The sequence below is a fragment of the Trachinotus anak genome, unplaced genomic scaffold (genome assembly GCF_046630095.1).
Source record: "Trachinotus anak isolate AG129_WGS33_773 ecotype Australia unplaced genomic scaffold, CSIRO_AGI_Tana_v1 ptg000013l, whole genome shotgun sequence".
Lineage (NCBI taxonomy): Eukaryota > Metazoa > Chordata > Actinopteri > Carangiformes > Carangidae > Trachinotus > Trachinotus anak.
Window position 1 is genome coordinate 8359247 of NW_027273864.1, and position 24726 is coordinate 8383972.

At 39.3% G+C, this 24726-nt stretch overlaps 2 protein-coding genes across 3 annotated transcripts; both read right to left on the bottom strand.

Moving 5' to 3' along the window:
* Nucleotides 1–5193: 5193 nt before the first annotated feature.
* LOC139631139 (inter-alpha-trypsin inhibitor heavy chain H3-like) lies at nt 5194–15717 on the bottom strand. 2 transcript variants are annotated; one of them, XM_071495121.1, is made up of 22 exons: nt 15538–15717; nt 13548–13583; nt 13379–13402; nt 12638–12795; nt 12441–12545; nt 12155–12317; nt 11862–11972; nt 11612–11740; nt 11419–11535; nt 11173–11341; nt 10355–10480; nt 9992–10173; nt 9675–9860; nt 8390–8529; nt 8039–8199; nt 7768–7797; nt 7618–7659; nt 7113–7226; nt 6828–7029; nt 6224–6399; nt 5969–6080; nt 5194–5840 (listed from the first exon to the last, which is right to left on the bottom strand). In XM_071495121.1, the coding sequence occupies exons 1-22, from the start codon at nt 15643–15645 to the stop codon at nt 5702–5704; spliced, it is 2730 nt and encodes a 909-aa protein (XP_071351222.1). In that variant the 5' UTR covers nt 15646–15717; the 3' UTR covers nt 5194–5701. The 2 variants fall into 2 exon arrangements, 1 of the variants encoding a protein (XP_071351222.1); XR_011693305.1 differs by lacking the exons at nt 5194–5840; nt 5969–6080 and having other exon boundaries at nt 6258–6399; nt 6828–6941; nt 15538–15714.
* Nucleotides 15718–16080: 363 nt separating this feature from the next.
* On the bottom strand, nt 16081–24421 carry LOC139631138 (inter-alpha-trypsin inhibitor heavy chain H3-like). Its single transcript, XM_071495120.1, has 22 exons — nt 24139–24421; nt 23826–23855; nt 23439–23462; nt 22457–22611; nt 22157–22261; nt 21880–22042; nt 21392–21502; nt 21152–21280; nt 20834–20950; nt 20591–20759; nt 20333–20458; nt 20037–20218; nt 19595–19780; nt 19340–19479; nt 18956–19116; nt 18701–18727; nt 18532–18597; nt 17863–17976; nt 17473–17674; nt 17177–17349; nt 16868–16979; nt 16081–16750 (listed from the first exon to the last, which is right to left on the bottom strand). The coding sequence occupies exons 1-22, from the start codon at nt 24250–24252 to the stop codon at nt 16612–16614; spliced, it is 2745 nt and encodes a 914-aa protein (XP_071351221.1). The 5' UTR covers nt 24253–24421; the 3' UTR covers nt 16081–16611.
* Nucleotides 24422–24726: the final 305 nt, after the last annotated feature.

Consider the following 24726-nt stretch of genomic DNA (forward strand, 5'->3'; position numbering starts at 1 on the left):
CAGATGTTAATTGTTTCCGTGTGGGAGGGGAGGGTGGCTGTGGGGAGGAGCAATTCACGTGAGGGAGGGAAAGAGGAACTTGAGAATATCCTCCTTCTGACTTTGGCCTGTGCCTGACTTTAGAGCTAAGCCCTCTCTCAAGAGAAGGTCAACACCAGGTTCAACTTTTCACCTCAGCAGCCTGAGAGAACACACTAAATACCAAGGATTACACCATGGTGCGCTGCAATATCTCATAGCCTCCCACTGCATTTCAGAACAGACCTACACAGCACATTTCAAAACCACAAAATTCAATAATGCACTTTTAATATAAAGTAAATGCCACAACAATGTGTCTGTTGCCATAGAGTTAGACACACTTTGTATAATTGAACAGAAATATGACTGCATGTCCCGGAAAAGCAATGGCATAAATTTACCCTAATACTATTATAAATATAGTACATGTGCAACAGCAGTAATTCAAATTTTATGCAGGATGCATTTTTTTTAGATTACTTGCAAACTGCATTTTGAAAAAAATTTTAGTAACACTCTTGAATTCACAGCAAGTTAGCAGAACATCAAAGGCAAACCCAAAGCCTCATGCCATCTTCCTATACTGGAGAGATGAGTGGGGAGACCACAATGGAAGGGAGTTGGTGACCCTTAATTTGACATTGGGCACCATGTATAGTGGTGCAGTCTATATCTTTCTGTGTGTGCATATTAGTGTGTGAGTGTGTGTGTGTGTGTGTGTATGAGGGCATGGCGATGTCAGCGCTGGTCAGGTGTAACTGAACAGGCAGAAAGACAGACAGGCAGGCGGCCGGCTGGCGTCAGCAGCCACACGCCTGTCACGACACACCACATGCAGGACAGCCACATACCGCAGCACCCACACTGCGTACGCACAATGAGCGCTCAGTCCCCCACATCACGCACCAGCGGCAGCAGCAATGTGAAATATTCACATAGGGACAAAAGGTAGAGAGACGGGCAGGGGAGGGGGGAGATCTGGGAGGTGAGGACGGACGAAAGGGTTCAAGAAAGTGGCGCTGAAATGGAAGGAGTGACATGAAATTATAACTTTTGACAAACTTGAGAGTTCAAACAAACGTCTCACTGCACAGCTGTTTGAGATCCAGAATCATCCGGGACAGCTGTTTCCAAATGCAACATTAATTTTGAGATTTTCTTTGATGAAAAAACTGTAAAAATATTTTATAATCAGAAAAATGTAAATGACCATTGACAGCCTTTCTCAGAAGAATTTACAGCTACTTTTACTTTCATCTAATGTATTTCAAGAATCATTACAAGAGCACAAGCTCAACATTTTCTAACTGACTGATTATAACTGAATAATTGTTTAAGTCAATATAAAGAAAAAAGTCTAGTTTCTCAAACATGATTATTAAACGTGATAAATTAAACTGCTGACTAGGTTGGGTTGAGTTTGGACTGATGAGGTCTCTCTCATGAGTAATGAGTTTCCCACAGTCACTTTGGGCTCAAGAAACTTGGGTGTTAGATAGACGAAACAATTAATAAATTAATTACAGTATATTCAAATAAAAGATTACCAACAACCATTTATTAAAAAAATTAATACTTAGTTGCAGCACTTATCGTGACTTTAATTGAGTCACTTCCTCAAAATATTGCAATATTTTCTATGTGGAAATGTTTATGTAAACCCTTTAAAATGTAATTTCAACACAGTAATTCAGTACAAAAAAAACAATGTTTCTGTGCTTTATATCAACTGGAAAAATTGCAAAGATCTCAAAAAAAACTAGCAAGGTACAGTACTCAATCCTGACAGTGGGAACAGAGTTCAATGCACTTGCAGATATTTTACAGCTCTCTCCCGCCCCCTGGTGGAGCAGAAGGACACCTACACTAACTCCCTGCTTCAGCTGCACAACCTCCTTATTAAACTTCCTTTGGCTCAGACTGACCTGATGTTTCAAACCTTGTGGGGATCTGGGGAATGAACAGCAGAGATATTACTCTCGGCCATGTGTGAAGAAGTCGCCTGAGCATTTTCTACAAGCAAGGCTGAATGGAGTACAGTGGGGCCCTCTCAAGCTATTGCCAACACCCTGAGCCGTGCACATCTGGTGTTAATCAGTGAAGCTTACACAAACACACCATAGACACACATACAAAGAGACAGACACACACAGGCAAACACTTCTGCAAAGATCCCCTTAAGAAAATCCCTCTCAACTCCTGAACTTCCGACATGACTGGGGTCAACACTCTTGCCCTGGATCTATTAGTGCACATGCCACGGCCGTGTAATAAGAGCTGGTGAGTTGTTACAGTACAAGGAGTTCTCACACACACACACACACACACACAATACATTTTAGGTTCACTGCATATGGGCAAATACAGCACATAACCACCCATGCATATATAAACACACATTCAAATGAGGGTATAGCAGGGGGCAGAGAATGAAATGAAACTATGCGTTTTAAGCTGTTAAATGAAGAATATACCTCACCAGTCACTGACCACATCCATGAACAATCTCACAACTCAAAAGGTGGAGCTCCAAATTTTACAAAGGCAGGCGATGCCTAGGTGTTATATTTTGACTTGTGCTCTTCTACTTAACAATAAAGCTTTACACAATAGAAAAAAACAAACAAACATCAGTACACATTAATATGCATTCATTGACTCAAAAACATAAAAAGGAGACCCCACATGAAAGTGAATAACTTTCCACAAGTATCTGGCAATAATTACATACTTAATTGGGCATGCTTTGGTGAAGTTAACAATTGTATTAAAGTGCTGCCCAAAAAGGAATTAAAAAGGTCTATGTCTTGATCTTTTGTGGTGATTATATGTTATGTTATTATAATCTTCTTATTTTTCATATTTTTATTATTCTGGTCTGAAGAGCCTATATGATCTATATGTGTATAATGTGTTGAATAATGGCTGATCTTCAATTCATTCAGTCTCTGGCTAATTAGACCTCTGCTCTGCTTGAAGTTGCATGGAGCTATGAAGTGCATTACATTCTTCTTCTCACTAATAAGAATGATAAAGGTGTATTTCTTCAATCACCCAGGTGAAACAAAGCAATTTAGAAGACTGAGGAAGAAGTCAATAAATTTTTTTTCATTAAAGACATGTTGGCATGTCACAGGAGAGAAAATACAGTGCTGGCTCATTGTCATGATTTACTGGTGTACTTGAACAGGACAGAGACATCATTAATGTTATTAGTAACGCGTGTGAATTTCCTACTGTGACAAGTTAAAATGTCTGCTATGAAAAATGTGTATCAACCACAGTCTGTGCAGACCCACAGAGACCAGGGAAGACATACAATCAGTGAAGTGAAATCTCCTGTGTGGGTGTGCCATGGGTGTTCAGTTTTTAAATATTTTTTTATATTAAAACACATCAGCATATCTGTTGCTTGCTGAGAATAAAATAACTAAGCACAAACTGTCGCCTTTTCAACATCACAAGAGTTACACCTTTCTATCATTATTTAATTTGGGGAAAACATTTGCTGAAATTATTTATTTTCTAAGGGTGCTGTCACAACACCCAGATGAGATTTATTCAAAGAGAACAACATCTTCATTGGCAATGGCATTAATTATTAAACTAACTGCAGCTTGATTACTTTTATCCTACACTATTGTATTAACCCGTATTTAACAGTATATATCTATATCATCATAGTTTTAGCACTTGGAAAAATTACATACCTCCGTCCACTCGTTTGTTGGACTGATATCAGACCTGCATTGGCTCAGTTTCATGCCAGATGCTTCAGGCCTTCCCTCCTCAGGTGAGGATCAGGCGGCTGTGGCTCAGTGGGCGGTGACCTGTCAACAAACACTGACCCATGAACAAGCCTACATGGGGCGACACATACAGCAGTATTGGTATATAGATAAATGTGAAGTCAATATAATATAACCACAATGTGTCAAGCTAACTCATATACTATGATTAGTTGTTGTTTTTTGTTTGTTTTTTTAATAACTCGCCCCTTTTATTGAAGTTTTAGCTGGTTTGTGTAGCCTGTGTAGCTTGCTAGCTAGTGCGGGCTAACGTTAAATTAGCTAACCGTTGCCCGGGATAGTTTTTCTCGGAAAGTCGTTAAGTTCAACCGGGGTACTTTTGCCAGTGTCTCCCTCCCGACAGTCATTTCGCTTGTAAATGTTGAAATATACTGTTGGAAAATAATTCTAATAAAGCACAAATCTTACCTTTATGTAGCTTCTCAAATTAAATTTCGGGTGCAGCGTCTTCTTTACCTCGGCTTGTCCGCGCAGCAAACCGTAATAAGCTCACTGCTGCCCCCTGTGGCCAGAAAACAACGAACATGTCCCTCCTTATATCTGCCTAACCAATGAATAAATAAATAAATAAACTTAAAAAAACCGTCACATTTACCACATGGAAAAGTTAAATAACTGAAGCAATGTAAATATATTCAGTGACAGTTAAATTGCTGCATCTAAAACTATAGTAAATGTACATTAGTGTTCTCTACTAAATACACACTACATCCACTCAAGACAACTTCATTCATTATGTTCAAATGAACAGTGGCAATACTGTTGAGTTAATTAAGTGATAGCTGTGCTTGGGCCTCTCCAACATCCCATGAGTGGCAACGGACCCACCAGCTGCATGTTTTCACAATGGACCATCTCCAAACTCAGCATCACCTCCAGAGCTTGGCCCCTCTGCTGCTCCACAGCGCTGAGAAAACATATCTGGCAACTACCATAAAGTCTGAGGAAGAGAGACGTGGTGGCATCCAGAGAGGCAGGACTGTGTGTTCGTCCTGCCCTCAGTAGCTGAAGCACCAGCCAGTAGGCCTCAAGCAAGCAAACTGTTTGATGAATCTCTTCTCAAACACAACCTTTATTTATTTATTTAAGGCGCTCAAAGAACCAATGTCAAAACAGTTATTTTTTTTATAGTCTACAACATTTAACCTGAGCAACACTTGACATTAATCTACTAAATGATTGCTTTGTTGTCAGCCCTGGCTCTCAGTGATCCAGTTTAGTGCAGAGTTTCCTTAGTTTCTTTAGATGACTCTTTATATGACAACACATTTGGTCATGTTTGGTACCTGCTGCAAAGCACATTATACATAAGTTCAACTTTTCTTTACATCAGCTATGGACATAAATAAACACACTGAATGTCTGACTTTTTGAAATTGCCTTTTATGTTATGCTGTGATAATATACACTGAGCTATGCTGTTATAATTTGGCATTATAGCTATGTCATTAGTAAGTATATGTAAACTGTATAAAACAAACTTTGCATTGCACAACTTTCACAAATTGCACACAATGTCATCGTTATCTTTTTTAACACGTCACACAGTTATCTCACAGGTACCATTCAATTATAAGTAATGCCCAGGAACGAGCTTAAAGTAAAGTGGTGATTACGCTGCTCTGATGTAACCGCACAGTTATCAAAAAAATAACACCAGTTCAAATCATAAATTGGCATTTTGTACTTTCAATAATTTCATTATCCAAGTCATTTTCAATGTGTTTGATTGTGTCTGTGTGTAATTTTTGAATGGCGACACACTGTGACTCATTGTAACCTGCTATCTCCCACCACACTCAACGCTGTCACCATAATCATGGACCCTGTGGCCCCGGTGCAATGCTACTGAGATTTTCAGTTTTCAGGACTCAGATAGTCTTAAAAAGCCCTGACACAATGTAGTCTGAGGCTCTTCCATCAATGAGGCCAGTTCCATCATTGTTAACAAACCAGCAGGGAATATTTTCCCCATTCTTCACATTCCTGCTGAAGTCCTTCTGCCAGTGTCTGTGCGGGAAAGAAAACTCATGATGAGATGAGGTGTGTATACATGCATACACGTTACCCTCACATGCATTCTGTGTCCGTATGTGTGTGTGTGTGGGTGTGTGTCTAAACTTCATGATCATGTGCACCTGGTCACGTTGATTGTTTGTCCCTTCACATACATGGTGGCATCTAATTTCTCCTGCTCTTCACCTGCACGCAGGTCAGTCACCTCAAACTCAACCCCACGGTAGAACTGACCTGGAGCAAAGAAAAAATCTTTTAACTTAATTAATTTAATACCATCTGATTTATTTAAAATTGGGATTAAGGAAACATGAAATAGCTATAAAAACAGTGCATCATACAATGGGAAATCTTCTCTCAGCTCCTTCTGTTCCTACCTAGGAGGCCATGAGCTGAAGCAGACAGGTGGTGGCTGTCCAGTGTGTAGAAACCTAGGTAATCTTGTTGATCGTGGCGTCTCTTCCACACCTTTGTGTGTTTGATGACCATAAATTTGATTGAGTGTCTCAGTGTCACTGTTAAGCTGCAGTTCTTTGTTAACTTGAGGTCCATACTGGAGGAGAGAGAACAAACAAGAACAGTTCATTGTCATTCCAACTGGCTGAAAGCAACAGCAAAGTTGTATTATTTTGTTGATGTCAAGTATAGCTTTTTGAGTCTGGGTTTGATAGTTTACATTTGGTTTTGTAGTTTTTAACGATCCTATTCATTGTTTAGTTTTCATTTAGATGACATACTCATACTTTGCTCATTAGTAGTAGACTGTAGGAGTGATATCGTTAAGGTACGATTGAACTTTAAGTTTTCATTGTGTGATAAACACATATTAAAAATAATTTTCAAAATGTCTTAACATTCACTTCTAAAAGCATTTTAACCTGACATAATGACAAAATAACTGCATTATTTCATAATTTCAGTTTAAGGCGTGTGTTGCTGTCCCTTAACTTTAGACAATATTTGCAAAGCAGTGTTACTCACTTGGCTTCTTTGATAGAGGCTGTATCAGACCACAGCAGCTTCACCTGTTTGCCATCATGGAGGACTGAGATGTCCTGCGTGCTCATCTCCAGCCTCACTCCCAGCTTCTTGTGGCTGATACCAAAACGCCCAAAATAGGTGTTAACGTTACCATCTGGAACAACTTTCTTTTTGCCAATAATTTGGCCATTCACCACAAAGCCTGGAAAATAATGATAGCTTTGTTTTTATCAAGACCTTTTGCTTCCTTTCAGAATAATTGAGCAAGTAAGAATCATGACTGACCTGATCCTGGTTCTCTGACCAGAGTGAAAATAGTTCCTGGTTTGTCATTGATGTTGAAGCACAGAGCGTCGTTTCTGTCTGGCAGCTCTATCATGAAATGAGGATCTCCATCCACTGCACAAGCATCATCAAAGTATCATGTCAGGCTAAATAATAGTTACACTGAAGTATAACAGGTGTATTACTAACTGCAGTGTATCTGATTTCTTCAGTACTAAATTCCTGCTACATATGTGGTGAATCAAATAACAACTGCTGAGATAGAAAATGAATAAAACTGAATAATTAAATATCACAGGTATATCTGATATGGCTGGCCACTGTAATGATTTAATTTTACAATGTTTTTTTTTACAGATAAAAAAAAAACATTACTTATTTCTGGATTATTCAATGTACCAATACAAACTTCTATTTGAAGATATAAGTGCAATTGGCAGCAATAATGAGAGCATTTATGACAAAATGATGTATGAGTGAAACTGCTGCTGTATGAGAAGCTTACCATCTGATAGGCCATGGAAACCTCGAGCATGGGGTGAGGAGCCTGTTATCACAAATAATAAAAGTAACTACATCGTCAAAGTTGTTCAGACAAAATCAGGTTGGTAAAGTATGTCATATAATAACAGTAAGTTAAAAGAGATTGTCATACTGCGGTGTCTCTCTGCTTTCTGTCGCTGGTCTGTGAAACAGAGCAAGAGTTGGAAAACTCAAAGTTAGATGGATGCCTTCAGTAAATTCTACTTACACATACTGATTCAACAATATGATATACATTTGCAAGAAAAACATATACTAGTTTACTTGTCAGTTTAGCAGATAACCTGTGCTATATATTATTTTTCTATTCATACAAATTTTAAAAATCTGTTGACAACTAATTATACCAAATTTAAATTAAACACTGGTTATATTTCCTTTACCCTCAGTTAGCTTGTCAGCAATGAGAGGGCTGTTTGATCCGTCATCAGTTTCAGGCTTGGTGACCACCATGGAGGTGAGAGGTGTGACGAAGCTGTACTGCAGAGACATGTCCAATGCCTTGGCTGTCATAATGTCTTTTTCTTGCTGAGTACCAATGTTACTGGGGGATAGAAAAGAAAGAGGAGTTTAGCTGATTGTTTAATAGTGACATATGATGCGTGTGATGTGCAACAAAAAGTCTGATCTGAGCAGTTTCTTTGAGTGATCTATCACAGTTCACAGAGAGTCTTACTTTAAGTCTTTGTGCATATTACAAATAAAGCTGATAGACAAAATTCAGATGAACAAACCTGTCCTCCAGTAACTGCTGGATGGTGAGGTAGGCCCACAAACGCTCTGTAAAATTCCCAAAGATGTAATTCTGTTCTGGGTAGATCATCTCCCAGTTTACCACACTGGCCTTTCTCTGCACTTGGAAGTCATTGTCTGGCTACAGAAAAAGGAGAGATTCAATGACCGATGACAGGAGAGAATATTAACAGTATAATTTGATAACAAGACTGAGAGTCCGCAGCTGAGGTAGCAGCTCTGACAGGCTGTAAATTGATCATTAGTAAACCAAAGTATTGGTCAAATAGAAAATTTAACGTACCTATACACAAATGTAATATATGTACATATAATATATTTCTATAAATGAAATATATATACATATTAAATAAAGAAATATATAAATCCTATTGGAAATTGGAACAATTTCAGATATTGAAATATCTAGCCCATACATATGTATATGTATGCATATGTACTTATATCTTATACATATGTTATGTAAAATATATATCCATCCCATAGCCTGTCAATATATGTTGATATTATATATAGTTTGAGGCCACTTTCCCAGAATGGGAAGCTAGACATTAAGATGAAATTAAGAAATACATAAATAAACATATAGAATTTTTATATGTAAGTTGTTTTAATAAACTTGCATATATATAAATTGAATATATATTATAAACATATATGCTTGCAACATGTTATACCGTATAAAAATTAATTATAGATATTTTCAATATATATGCATACATATGCTCCAATGTTATATTTTATATACTGTATGTATAAATGTGATAACAATATATCCCTTTATAGGTGACAAATTTGGCAACAGCACTCCTGATATAGGGACATATATTGTACGTCATATATAACATTTCTGTATGGGTAGCTTGATGAAAAGTTAAGGTCTCATCATTAGGATCTATCCTGAAGGGACCATGACTGTGTGTACAAAACTCCACGTCAGTCCAACAAGGGGTTGTTGAGATTTTTTGGTTCAGACCAAAGTGTTGGACGGACCATCCTTAAAAAAAAAAAAAAAAGTAAAATAGGAACCTCATGGCATAATGACTTGATCCTCACTGAAGCCCCAAGAAAGTCTGGAAAAAGTGTCTTACAAAAAGCTAAAGCAAAAAATACCTAGACCTACACTACATCAACCTACCAAGATTCATTTTATTCATAGTATCATTCCTTCATTGCTCAGTCTCATAACCCTTTTCTCTTATTATGAGAAAAAGTATGTATATTGTCAAATCTTATTCATGGCATAATTGATATTCAAGTTCTCACCCCCTGGGCAAACACTTCCACCAAGAAGTTATCCAGATCACTGTCACTCAGCCGACCAGCTACCACAATCTCTGAGCCATTAAACAGCTGGCTGAAGTGTTTTTTGGTCATGAGGTCCACTGCATTGTCAGGATAACGCAGGTCCACCTCCAATAGCAGAGGGCTGGAAATTTCGTTGTAGAAACCCTGGAAGAAAGACACACTCCGAATCATGCAATATCTGGTCACCAAAAGCTCCTGGAGGTGCAAACAAACATCGCTAAATTAGCATGGACCTTCCCTTTGCTGTAAAGCAGAGTTTTCTTGTTTTATCCCACCTTGAGTTGAACGACTGCATCTGAAGCCTCATATATTCTGCGGGCCACTCCTTTGTTTTGTTTGCTCATCACATCCAGGAAGGAGTAATCCACATCATTTCCAAATCCAAGACAGAACAGAGACATGTTTCCTCCAATAGCAGAACGCACATTCTCCTGGATCCTTGGGAGGTTAGACACCCCTGTATGCATACATGCATGCACACATGTATTATGTGTGAGCATGCAATGAAAGTCTTGTTCCAATAAGACACTTAACATATTTCTAAGATTATTCAAGAGCTTCTAAATCTTTGAAAATATTCAATGAACACTGTCTCTCCAGAATAACATATTATCATCCTCCAAAGGACGACATCTCACCGTGGTTTGGCATCCCATCAGTCAGTAAAATAATCATATCCGAACTCCTCTCTGGAAGCCTCTTATCTTCTCTTTGTCTCACCAGCATGCTCACTGCCCTTAGTACAGCGCCATTGATATTGGTGGCTGAAAGGCAATGATACAATGAGATAGTATTTATCATAGAGAAAATGAAGTTGCAATTTCTCAGTGGCCTATGTTCTTTAAAGGAATAGCTGAACCCTTTTCTTCTTGCTTCCTTGCCAACCATCAGATGAGAAGATCAACACCACTCTCACTTCTGTCCACAGTTAGCTTAGCTTGACATAAAGATTGGAAGCAGGGGGAAACAGCTTGTATGGCTCTGTCAAAGAGTTGCAAAATCCCTCATTTGTGTAATCTGTACAAAATCCTAACAGTAATTATGAGAATTAGCTGTTTTATGTGGGGTTATGTGTGTGAGTTAATGGAGTCTCCAAGCTGAGCTAACTGGTTGTGGCGTTGAACAGACAAATAAAAGAGTGGTTAAATCTTCTTATCTAACTGAACCTGTGTACCTGTGTTATTCATCTATAACTTATATACTCTGTTGACATCTCTCTTCACTACTAACTTTCCTTTCCCTATTTATAATATAGACGTTCTCTATATAATAAATAGGGAAAGGAAAATTAGACTTTTATCTCATAATAATAGATATATTATATATAATATATCTGCAAAAACGCATGTGCTAGTTTTTTTTTAAGTGCAAATTATAAAATGTATAGGCTATTTAAACTGGATTTCTAGTCATCTGAATGAAGAAGTGAACAAAATATTTGGCACTAAAGTTGTACCTCCATTTTCTCTTAGTTTGCTGATGTAGGCAATGGCTTTGGCCACATTTCCCGTAGTTGCTTTGGTAAGAACATCCTTCCAGGTGATAATGTCAGAATCAAACAGGATTAGAGCAAAGTGGTCCTCCTCATGGAGGTCTTTCAGAATAGCAACCATTGCATCCCGTGTCTGCAAAGGTTCACAGTTTAACATATGAATATGGACATACATCGATGCAGCTTATACCCACACGTGGAGTCTTCTACCTGCTCAATCTTTTTTCCACTCATTGATCCGCTCCTATCGATCACAAACACCACATTCTTTGGGACTCTGGGTAGGTCAGGGGGAGCGAAGAAGTGCACAAAGTATCCATTCACTATCTGAAGGGAAGTAAAGAATTTGATTAAAGCTAATGTTTGATTATGTGCTGCTGTAAAGTCTGTGTTGGCAACTGACCTGAACTTCCCCGGGGCCCCCTTCACGTTTCACATCGTACTTGATGATGAAATCTTCATCAATGATGGTGCCTTCGCAGCCTGGACACTTCCTCTGCTGCTCCAGTGTTGGTGAGAAAGAAATGTGTGCCTAAGAGACAGAAAGATTAATTTCAGTTGACAGTATAGTATTGAACAAAAAATAATTTAAAAAAAAAAACTGTTTTTATTCATCTATGAACGGAAGCATGGAAATCTTTGCAATGTTTTACCTTTGTGTCCGTGACAGTTTTCTCCACCAGGGGGAGCAGGTCATTGGTGAGGAAAGATGCAGTGGCATCTACAAAGTCAATACCCTGGGGCTCATAGATGTTTGCCACAATCTGTCTCCACACACACACACACACACACACACACACACACACACACACACACACTTAATCACTGACTCAGATCAAGTGTGTGATGTAAAGTCTCATTAATGTCGACACAAAAACACTGAAAAAAGCTCCTCTTGACCAACATGTCATTATTCATAAAAATAAAAGAGGAGAGTGAATAGAACCTGAAACTCCTGCACTGGATGTTTGGGTTTAACCCGGGTTAAAATCTCATATTGGCCCAGTTTCCTCTGAAGGAGCTCCTCATAGGTCAGAGTGAAAATCACATTACTTTTGGTTGCAATGTTGACAGACACTGAAAACTTCTCCATCTTTCTCCCAGAGGCCCTGTAATGAAACCCAGGCATAACTGACAAATATTAAAATGATCAATTGAGGCTTTTTACAAGAAGTCCATAAAAATGTAGATTTTGCATTTAATGTGTCTTTTTGGGTTTGCGACTGACTCACTTGACCAGGCCAGCAGTCTGTCCAGAGGAAACAGCCTTCTCATATTGATTCTTAGCTTTTTCTTTCTCCTTCACCTCCCCAACATACACCTGACCTTCAATTTCCCTGTGATGTGAGGCACAAAGACTTCTGTCAAAGGTATAGAAACACATACAGTAGCTGATGTTCACTGTCAAATATACTGAGTTTTGACTGACATGCTGAAGTTGGTGATGAAGGCGGTCTTGGGCAGCTCCACTTCGAAGAAGATTTCCTGGGAGGAGTTTGCTTTGTTCAGGGCCTTGGAGGTCATGACGGTGTGGGCGAAACGAGACGTCACCGTGCAGTCCACTGTCACGCTGTACACTTCCACCATCTGAAAGGATGCTTAGAGAGTAAAACGTTTTGTCTATAGGGATTCAGCATCAGTAAATCATAACCACACAAATTATAAACATAATGCCATACTACTGCAAACAACCAAGACCAGTGGCCAAGAGGACTCTCTGCTGAATTCTGTCTGTGATATCAGGAGACATGACCTAAAATGATTTATGTCACAAAAGAGATCACTTTTCTGTAAACACAATGTAACATGAGACTTAGAGTTTCTCATACTCACAAATGCATAAGGGAATAAAACACAGATGGACAAATCACTTCCAGCATGTTTATTGTCTCAAGTAAATCAAAGAGAAAATAAATGCATGCCAGTGGACACCACAGAGGGAAGTGGCATCTGGAAGCAATGCGGTTTATGGGAAATGTGGACTTCATTTGGCAACCAGTAACAATACCACTACTATGAGATAGAAACAGTCATCTTGACCAGGGTCTCGTGTATTTCTTATTCAGATTTCAATTTATTTGTCAATGATACATAAACATAAATAAATGTTAGGAAAGGTCATGCCTCTGTTTTGATTCTTTTCCTATCAATATCATAAATAGTTACTTACATTTGCAGAGTTTGTGCTTCTTTTCTACAGGAGATAAAGAGACAAAAATATTTTCACAAGCAACACTGTACTTTTTGAGTTTTATAGCAGGGTGTGACCAAATAATTAGTGATATATAAACACAGGATTGAAAGAAAGTTCAGCAAAATGGTAAAACTAAGCTGAATACCTTTATTGACCTGGTGCCCATAGCTTCTCTGTTCTCCTGGAACAGAACATAAAATGATGACATTGTTATTGAGAAAGGAAAAGCAAGAGTGGAGAGAGATGAGAGTATGACTATTTGACATCACTACACTTGAAATGTTTACCATTAGTTACACCCTGGCTCAGAAAATGCTGATTCCCAAACAGTCCCTAATCCCTGTTTGAAGCATCCATGCTTTTGATACTCGTCATCTCCTTTATGAAAAGTGCCTCCTCTTTGTTTCTCAAAATGTGAAAGAGCAAGTTCTTTGAAAATATAAAGCAAGCATTGTAGTAGCATGTCTAAGAAGCAAGGTGTGGACCCACAATCAGACAAAGGTGACGGAAAAGAGTTGTGGATGTAAAGGTCACACAACAAACGAGCAGCAACAAGCAGACAGGGAAGGCTGGCTGGCATCTGGCAAACTGGAAGAAGCACATACTGTAGTACACAGGTAAAGAAGCATGACAAGGTCTGAAATGATAGAACATGGTTAGTTAAACAAACTATTGCACTGGTGAGTTGGAGAAAGACAAAAGAAGAGAAGAAGAGGAACAGGAGGACTGAGAGGGACAGAGCCATCACCAGAACGGCACATAACCTGCTTGGTCGAAATGCAGCTGCAATGCATTCTGGTCTATTGAGCTTCGTCCTCTGCCTTTTCTTTAATGGTTTTCTTTGTGTTTTCAGTAAAGTGTCTACAGTAAAATGTTCTCACTCACTCATTTGATTGTGAGACGAACAGACTGTAGACTTGAAACTCGAACCTCGTAACCTTGTAGCCTGTCCCAGACAAAATGTCACAATCATGACAACGACGTGGAGAAATCCACTTCCGCTGACAACTGATTTCGAGCGTTGTTGACCAAAAACAGCCAGCATCAAATATTAGTTCTAACAATATGACTTTTTGAAAGAGTTTCAAAATATTTTGTATATTTTCTAGTGCTAAAGCCAAGAATTCAAAATTGATCTTGCACTGTGTGAGACCGATTGCAAGATTTTACCCAACCCATCCCAGAAGATCACTGTTAATGCACAGGGGCCTTTAGTGGCAAAAATTAGAATTGAATTGTACTTGACTGATGTGACAGTTGTCTCCTTGAAGACTCGGCTTAACTTATTACAAGTAGAGAAAAATCTCAAAACAAGTCTCAAGGTGTGAGCTGGTAAAAATCGAAAGTGAAAAAACGGTAAAAAGTAAATAAGACAACACTAGACATGCGCTGTCCAGTCTCCACCTTAAAGTATTAAGAATGTATATGTTTAAATCACTATTAATATTGCTCTGGAAGGAAAATGTTCAAGTGCAACATCATTTTAAGGGTCAGCATTGTGACACTTGAAAGACCTGAATCTTGACTTGCACTTTGCTTATGACAACTGACAAGGACTTGCACTCAAGGACATGGGACCTTTGGATGTGCATTAATTATCTGAGGCTTGACCTGGACATCCATCAAAAGAATTAAACTCAACTCTGCTTGCACCCCTGCCTACATCTAATGTTTCAATCTGCTGAGGTTTTCTTTTCTATGAAGCGCCATTGTGCCTACAGATAAAAAGTTAAATCACCAGCAAACAGCAATACTGGCTCCAAAATGCAACCCACACCACTGATATCTGGCTGTTATAATATACATATATTTTTAAAAATATACAGGATATTTCCTGTAAGCTGTCCTGGAGATGACTGAGTCACTGAAGTTTGCATCTTTTTTATTTTATTTTCTCCAGCTCTCCTCTGTTGCACTCCTTGAAAACAAAAGGCTGCTGCAAAACATGCAAAGCACATCACTTCCTGCATGCCTGAGGATTCTTCATGGGAAAGATGTGCTCTTAGGACTGCAGATACAAGCTTTCATAAACAGTTTATAGACTCTTCATCAATGACATATCAGCTGACATAGAAAATAAGAAGAGAGGCATTTGTTTACATGCATTTGCTGCACATAAGGCTTCTGTTAAATACCTGTGTCAGGACATCTCTCCTGGAAATGACCAGAGCTCCTCGGGCCTGAGCTGGAAGCCAGATGCACACACAAGCCCACAGCAGCAGGACACTCCACGCCACACTCATGCCTGGGAAACAGAAGAGCCTCTTCTCCAGAATGGCTGAAAACAAGTGTGGCAGGAATTCAAGGCATGTGGGGATCAACTCTTCCAGTAAGAGTTATACTCCGCCTACACTTTGTCCTGCAGGAGGAGGGACCCTCTGCATCAACACCTCTCATAGTATGTTTATGTCAGGTAGCCTGCATGGTTTCCCATAAACTGGCGGGGGTGTGTGTGGGTGGTCATCCAGTCCTGACTTGCCTATCTAGTGCTTGATTTCGGGTGTGTACTCATGTGTTTACCGCATGCTAGAGTTAATCTTTTCAGGTGCTATAAATCACAGGATTTTCAACCAACATTAATTACTGTTAAGTGTGGATTTTTCCTGTAGTGAAACAATAATCAGAATAATTTAGTACACAAAATACTTTTTCTCTCTATTGAAGAAATGATTCACCAATTTGTTACTACCAAGGTAAAATTTATTAGGCATCATGTTTAGGAATCCTACAGTAGACTTCACATGATATCTATTCACTGCTTGGAAACACTTTATATCCCTATGTATATCCTGTCACCTCCAGCCATTAACAAACGATTAGACATCCTCAAAGTCAAACATTTGTTTTCAGGAAAACACAGGAAATACCAAAGTAAAGATGTGATAAACACTAAACAGCCTTTTCTGTCATAATCAACAATGCTGGAAACAATGAAAAACTGAAGTATAATGAGCAAATCTAGCTCATCCATCAATCCATCTTTTAGAGCTGGGTCCCACTTATTGTAATACAAATGACAGTTGAGTCTGTGTCCCATTGTCACTATATTGGGTTACTCCTACAATTCCAGGAAATTCGCTCATGATGAGGCCTGTTTGCCTTTGGGTACATGATGTTAGATTATTCATGGTGTAAGTAAAGGCAGATTTTGATATTACTTTTTATGATTTTGACCATTCGTGTTGTAGAAATTGATGTGTAACCCGTTTTCAAACAGTTTTAAAAAGTCCTGACACGACGTAATCCCTTTCATCTCCATCGATGAGGCCTGTTCCATTATTGTGAATGAACCAGCAGGGAACGTTTTCTCCGTTCTTCATGTTCCTCCTGAAGTCTCTCTGCCAGCCTCTGTGGACCGACAAAGAAACGTCAGCAAGCACAAAGCAGGAGCCGTTTATTCATTGAGGACACACATTACATGCAAACACTGAGATGGGACATGCTTATCTGAGGCGTGTAGTGTACCTGGTCACATTGAGCGCCTGTCCTTTCACAAACATGGTGGCGTCTGGTTTGTCTGGGACTTCTCCTGGACGCAGGTCTGTCACCTCATATTCAATCCCATGGTAGAACTGACCTGGAGGACGACATTTACAGTAAATAGTATCTTATAATATTATCAGTCTGGCTCTGTATCTTTTTACCTTGTCAACTGATGTCACATAATTACAACTATTATCTACTATGAAGAAAGAAAAAAAATCCATCACATCACATTTCATCCACTGCTATAAACCATGCTATCCATTTCCTGGTAAGTGTGTCATGTGGTACCTAGCAGGCCGTGAACAGAAGGGGAGAGGAGGTGGCTGTCCAGGGTGTAGAAACCCAAGTAGTCCCGGTGATATGGATGCTTCGCCCACACTTTGTGTAGCAGGATCACAAACTTGACTGAATCTTTGAGAGTTACCATTAGGCTGCTATCCTTGTTCACGAGAAGATCCACACTGGAGGGGAAGAGTGAAGGGGAGGAGAGAAGATGATAATGAATTTATTACAGTTTATATTATTCGTGTTGAGGGTGGTTCTATCACTGAAGGAAATAACAATGTGATGGTGCAGCCACTCACTTGGGTCCTTTGAGAGAGGCTGTATCAGACCACAGCAGCTTGATCCTTTTGCCGTCCTGGAACACTGAGATATCATGAGTGCTCACCTCCAGCCTCACCCCCAGAGTCTGGTGGATGATGCCAAACCTCCAAAAATAGGTGTTAATTTTCCCACTGGGGGGAATTTTCTTGTCTCCAATTATCTGGCCGTTGACCAAAATACCTGAGGAAACAATTTGGGATTCAGTTATTTACTGTTTAACTGCTGGATATGATTTATTAGCACATAAGTTAACAAAGAGAGCAATATTAATCAGCAAAATTATTGGTTACTGAGCTCACCAGGGACTGCAATTTTGTACTTGTCAACTGGTAAGAAACTCAGGATGACAATCAGGGCTCAGGACTGACCTGATTCTGGGTCTCTGACCAGGGTGAAAATGGTTCCTGGTTTGTCGTTGATGTTGAAGCACAGAGCATCGTCTCTGTCTGGCAGCTCTATCATGAAATGAGGATCTCCATCCACTGCAGGTGATACCAGAGGATAATGACAGTAATAAACAAAATGAATATGATTTTGTTTTTGATATAGTCTTAGCTGATGACATCAACAAGCCTAAGAGTCCACAGCCATACTAGGAGCTCAGTGAGGCAACACTTGGGCACAGCTGTTATTTAGCTAAATGCTAACAACTGCATGCTAACATGCTCACAGTGACAATGCTAACATGCTGATGTTTATCATGTAATGTTTACCATGTTCACCATTTGAGTTGAGCATTCTAACATTTGTTAAAACTGTTATCTAAGGTTAAGGGATCACCAAAGTGTTTACAATTTATTCTTGTAGGGACATGAACATATGTTCAGTAAAATATTGAGACACCTCACTCAAAACAAAAAAATGTGAACCTCATTGTGGCACTAGATGAAAAGTCAGGGGATCCCTGAAGTCATGAGGACTCACCATCTGAGGGCCATGATTGTCTGTACTAAAGTTCTTGGCAAGTTATCTGCTAGTTGTTGTAATGGACTGACATTGTCATCTCATGCAGCTCGCACTGCTAAAAATGAACTTACCAAAATATGTGGGTGCTGGCTGGTGGTGGTAATGTGAGTGCAATGCAGGGCTTGCAAAGCGATGTGCTACATACAGGAACAATAAAATCCAAATTAAAATCAATAAACTGAATCAACTGAAAGCTACAAATCTTTTTTATGCTATATGGTAAAAAGATGACTGTCTTACCCAGTTTTTCAGCTTGTTGTCTTTGCTCTGTTAAAAAAAAACCAAAAAAAAAAACAGATGGACAAGAGCAACTTGGTATGTTACACAGTTCAAACTGGAGCACCAGCCTCTACTGGTATTGTTGAATAAAGAGACATAATATTATGAAAATGTGAATTGTAAGCCAGTGCTGCCTGTGAATGTATTACAGTGAAGTTTATCAAAAAAGCTTGACTGTCCAGTATCACTGATTAAACCCTCTCTTTCCTCCCTCACCCTCAGTCAGCTTGTCAGCAATGAGAGGGCTGTCTGTTCCGTCCTCAGTTTCAGGCTTGGTGACCACCATGGAGGTGAGAGGGGTGACAAAGTTGTATTGCAGAGACATTTCAAGTGCCTTGGTTGTGGCATTGCCTTTTTCATCTGGGGAACCACTTTTGCTGCAGGAAGAAAAATACAGTCAAGTTGCCACATATGACACTTGCATTCAGAAAACCACAATGGAATCTATAAATGGATATTACAAGATTTATCATGGGCTCCAGGTCAAAGAGGCATCAAAGGGTATCATTAAAAAAAGATTTTCAAGAGACCAGTGGTAAATAAGCATTTTCAAGCTAAAGCAATTCAGGTTTCAGTTTGAGTGAAATGACTCAAACGGACCTCTTCTCCAATAGCTGCTGGACGGTGAGATAGGCCCAGAGTCGCTCAGTGAAATCCCCAAAGATGTACTCTTCATCTGGGTACATGACGTCCCAGTCAAAAGCTGTGGCCTGGCCCTGCACTTTGAAGTCCTCCTCAAACTACCGGGAAGAGGAAATATAGAGGAAATGCTGTCTAATAAACATAGTAATAGAGTAACGAGTCTGCTCTTCACCTTAGCATTGTCTCTAAATTCTGCTATTTCCTTCTCCTTACCCCCTGCCCGAACACCTCCACCAGGAAGTTGTCCAGGTCATTGTCTGTCAGCCGACCAGCCACCACAATCTCTGAGCCATTAAACAACTGGCTGAAGTGGTTAGTGGTCAAGAAGTCCACCGCATTGTCAGGATAACGCAGGTCCACCTCCGAGAGCAGGGGGCTGGCCACTTCATTATAGAAACCCTGAAATAAATGCATGGACACTTTGTGTTACATGTATTTTAACAGCAAGTGCTATATATATATATATATATTTTTTTTTTTTTTTTTTTTTTTTCTCAAAAACTGCCAAAAAAGGATCACACATTGAAGAAATGAACAGAACAGAATAGAATAGAATAGAATAGAATAGAAATGGCATTATTTATATTTAAGTTTACAAAACTCTGATTGATCACTAATTGGCTCAGAAGTGTATTCATAGACTAAACCCACCAACCTGGAGTTGAAGTGTTGCATCTGAAGCCTCATATATTCTGCGGGCCACTCCCTTGTTTTGTTTGCTCATCACATCCAGGAAGGAGTAATCCACATCATTTCCAAATCCAAGACAGAATAGAGACATGTTTCCTCCAATAGCAGAACGCACATTCTCCTGGATCCTTGGGAGGTTAGACTCACCTTCAAAGCCACAGACACAACATGCATAAATTTAATGCTAAATATGATGTACACTGGTCAAATGTGCATTCACACAAATACATACTACAGTATGTACACACTCTGGATGCTCACCTGAATTTGGCATTCCATCAGTCAGCAGAACAATCATATCAACGCTCCTCTCAGGGAGCTTCTTCTCCAGCCTGTCTTTGACCAGCATGTCTACACCCTTCAACACTGCAGCATTGATATCGGTTCCTAGAAGAAAAGTGTGCAGTAAAATGTATAGTATCAGAGTGTATTTTTATACTTGAAGGAGTAAAGACAACATTTGAAAAAGAGCTAGTGCATAAGAACATAAAAGCTAGTGTCACTTGTTTTTCTCTTTACCTCCATTGTCCCTTATCCCTCTCACATAGTCCATGGCCTCATCCACATTTCCCTTCGTTGCTTTGCTAAGCGAGTCCCTCCAGGTAGTGATCACGTGATCAAACTGGATAAGGGCAAAGTAGTCCTCCTCATGGATGTCTTTGAGGATGGCCAGCAATGCCTCACGTGTCTACAAAGAATTACAAGGTCAAAATATGTGCGTGTGGGCATCAATACATTAGAACCACAGCAGCAGTCTCTCACCTGTGCCATCTTTTTTCCACTCATTGATCCGCTCCTGTCAATCACAAACACCACATTCTTTGGGACTCTGGGTAGGTCAGGGGGAGCGAAGAAGTGCACAAAGTATCCATTCACAATCTGCGAGGAAGAGAATCACAACAGTTACACTAACAGTCATATACATGATTGACTTAGAATGACACAGTCCAATCACAGAAATATCATAGACATATCATCCGTACAAAGAATGTAAAAATGATTATGTATAGTTTTAGATTTGAAGCATTATTTAAATGTGTGTTCAGCAGATCCTGAGTGCAGTAACTGTTGACAGCCAACCTGAATGTCTCCAAGGCTCTGTGCTCGGTTTACATCATAATTGATGATAAAATCTCCATCGATCAGGGTCCCGTCGCAGCCTGGACACTTCCTCTGCTGCTCCATAGTTGGTGAGAAAGAGATGTGTGCCTGACCAGGGAATAAATACAGTCAGTTTAGCTTATTCTTAATTCTTGAACCAGAAATATATTTACTGTTTATTTATTGTGATCATTTTTAATGATCCATTGCACCATGTACCTTTTTGTCTGTGACCGTTTTCTCCACCAGGGGGAGCAGGTCATTGGAGAGGAAGGTTGCATGGGCATCAACGAAAGCAATGCCCTGAGGCTCAAAGATGTTTGCCACAATCTGTCTCCACACACACACACGCACACGCATACACACACACATATACATTAGGGTCCAAATGTCTGAGACCACTTTGCCAGATTCGGAGGATAGACATGTTTAAAATTAATGAGAGATTAATGTTAAGAAAAACATATATAAGCATATAGACTTTTTTATGTTGTTTAATAAACTTGCATCTATAAATTAGATATATATTGTTAACATATAAGGTTGTAATATGTTATACCATGTAAAAAATCATCATAAAGATATTTTTAATGTGTATATATATGTAAAAATAACATTCCTCCTGTATATAGTTAACATATAGGGCAACATCACTCTTGATATAGGGGCATATATGTCATATATTACATTTCTGTATGGGAGCTCACCTGAAACTCCTGCACTGGATGTTTGGGTTTAACCCGGGTTAAAATCTCATATTGGCCCAGTTTCCTCTGAAGGAGCTCCTCATAGGTCAGAATGAAAGTCACATTACTTTTGGCTGCAATGTTGACAGACACTGAAAACTTCTCCATCTTTCTCCCAGAGGCCCTGTAATGAAACCCAGGCATAACTGACAAATGTTCATATGAATAATTTAGTATCTTTACAAAAAGACCATTAAAAATTTGATGTTGCTTTGATTTTTCATTTGGACTGACTCACTTGACCAGGCCAGCAGTCTGTCCAGAGGAAACAGCCTTCTCATATTGTTTCTTAGCTTTTTCTTTCTCCTTCACCTCCCCAACATACACCTGACCTTCAATTTCCCTGTGGTGTGAGGCACAAAGATGCAGAATGACATGCTGTAACATATGCAAAGTAAATTAACTGTATCATTGTGAAAAATCTGCTCTAGAGCACAACTGTGAAAGGAAGCAGGGATAAATGTTGTCCCATACACAGATGGTCATAACACATGCAGGAATGTCACCAGAGTGGAAATGGGAGTGGAGAAAGACTGACATGCTGAAGTTGGTGATGAAGGCGGTCTTGGGCAGCTCCACTTCGAAGAAGATTTCCTGGGAGGAGTTTGCTTTGTTCAGGGCCTTGGAGGTCATGACGGTGTGGGCGAAACGAGACGTCACCGTGCAGTCCACTGTCACGCTGTACACTTCCACCTGAGACAGAAAGGATGAGATGGAAAGACAGAAACACTAATGATTATGAGAAGCCTGTCACAAGCACATATGGCATTTTTAGTACAGTACCATTTGCTAATAATATGTCATTTGAAAATGAATTTTTTTGTTGAGTCCAGCCCACAGTGTGCTGCCCTGGTTGGTGCCAAAGAAAATTATAACAGCTTGAAAAAAAGTTTAAAAAAGACATTATGTCACTGATTCCACTTTGGGAGTGTTGTGATGAGGCTGTTTGGGCGAGTCAACCTGGGTGCTGTAAGCAGGGATAATGTGTATATTTAAAAACCAAATTGTTTTTCAGTCACTTCAGTTATTCTCAATCAGTTTTTGAGCCTGTTGACCTTTTCTTTTATGTGAAAGACAAACAGTTTGAACAGTGTTGTTTTGATCTGTTGCTGGAGTCACTGGGATCAGAGTTCGTAACCAACAAATCATAAGGAAATCAATGAAACCTACATGAGCAGATCTTGCATGAAGTCTCATTGCTTCCTGCAGGACGTTGCTATCCTTTACTTGCTTGTAACTGCTACTCTAAGAGCTTAATTCCCTCTGCTATCTGTTCTCTTAAAGCATTATAGGTTTTCTTATAATTTTATCTATCTATGTTTTCATTACCAACTTCACATACAGTGTTTAAACTTAGGCCTTTTAGTTGTTAGTTTACCAATGAACAGTTTATCCTTCTTTCCCCTCCTATCTGTTGTGTGTGGGTACCTGCTGATCTGGGTGACAAACTTAAATTATCCTTATAAAATAAATGGTTATCATTATAATCATAAAGAGATACAAAAAGATTATTTTCTTACCGTGGCATCTTTTATGCTTCTTTTCTGTGACATAAAAAAGAAAGAGAAAGAAAAAGGAGATGATTTACAGCTGCACAAAGCTCTGACTATGGCTTTATGATATATATATATATATATATATATATATATATATTTATGTGTGTGTGTGTGTGTGTGTGTGTGTGTGTGTGTGTGTGTGTGTGTGCAGTACCTCTTTAAACATAGTCATTTATCTTAGGTTGAGGTTTAAGTCATGTTGTTATGATTCAGTGCCTAATTACTGATATTTAACAAAGACAAGAACTTTGGTAAATGTTTATGAGAAGAAAGATGTAAATTCATAACAAGTCATTTTCACTGTAACATGAAAAGCCTGTGTGTCTGTGGATAGTTTTTATACCAAAATACCTGCAGTGATCTGGCAGCTCCGCTTGTCTCCTGAAATACAAATACAGCAGGGTGAACCAACATGGTGCCAGATATTAGAAAAAACAAAACAAAAACACTGCCTTAAAATTAAGTAGGTAACATTTGTCACACATACACATACAAACAGGAGAAGTCAGTAGGAGTAAAACTGAACAAGATTTAAAATGCAAACTCGTGATGAAGGAGCAGTTTGTGTCAAAGACGTTTTTCATAAGAAAGCAGGCTAAATCAGAACTACCAGATAAAATAAACGCTAAAATCAGAGTAGAAAGAGGTGAGTGTGTGAGGATACCTGTGGAACTTCATGGTCCTGGGAGATGACCAAAGCCCCGCGGGCCAGGCTGGGCAGCCAGAGGCAGGCGCAGCCCCACAGCAGCAGCAGTCGAACACCCATCAGTCCAGACATTACCAAACTTCAACTGAACACTGGCCGATTTCAGTGCTAAGAAAAAAGCTCTCAGCCCAGGGGGGAGGGACAAAATGTTTCTGTGTGTGTGTGTGTGTGTGTGTGTGTGTGTGTGTGTGTGTGTTGTCCTGCAGTATTGACCAACAGACCTGAGCTCTGTGGGCAGCAGGCCCTGTGGCAGAAACACTGATGCTTGTAACTCTTAAAGAAAATATCTGTGCTCATGTGGCTCCATGTGTGGGACTGGACTGAGACCCAACTTACACCTAATTAGATGAGCCAGAGCTTCACGTCCAATGTGAAAAATATCAGAAAAGCACCAATTAGTACCAGCAAAATTATTACTTAGTGTATGAGATAATAGAGGTTATTATGTCTGCTCATGTTACATCTACTGTAGACATCTGTGTTGTTCCACACAGTTTGTAATAAGTATACAGTGTCTATATGTTTAAACGGATATGATGCCAATAT

Bases quoted from the DNA above. Each gene is read 5' to 3' on its own strand.
- LOC139631139 (XM_071495121.1), bottom strand. From the start codon at position 15,645: ATGAGTGTGGCGTGGAGTGTCCTGCTGCTGTGGGCTTGTGTGTGCATC. The intron at 12,546-12,637 runs GTCAGTCAAAAC...CTCACATCACAG, and splicing joins TTCATCACCAACTTCAGCAT to GGAAATTGAAGGTCAGGTGT. The intron at 7,798-8,038 runs GTAAAGGAAATA...TCTGTTTCACAG, and splicing joins TGCTGACAAGCTAACTGAGG to ACCAGCGACAGAAAGCAGAG.
- LOC139631138 (XM_071495120.1), bottom strand. From the start codon at position 24,252: ATGTCTGGACTGATGGGTGTTCGACTGCTGCTGCTGTGGGGCTGCGCC. The intron at 22,612-23,438 runs GTAAGAAAATAA...TTTCTGTCTCAG, and splicing joins GAAGCATAAAAGATGCCACG to GTGGAAGTGTACAGCGTGAC. The intron at 17,675-17,862 runs GTCAGTCCTGAG...TTGTTTCCTCAG, and splicing joins GGTCAGAGACCCAGAATCAG to GTATTTTGGTCAACGGCCAG.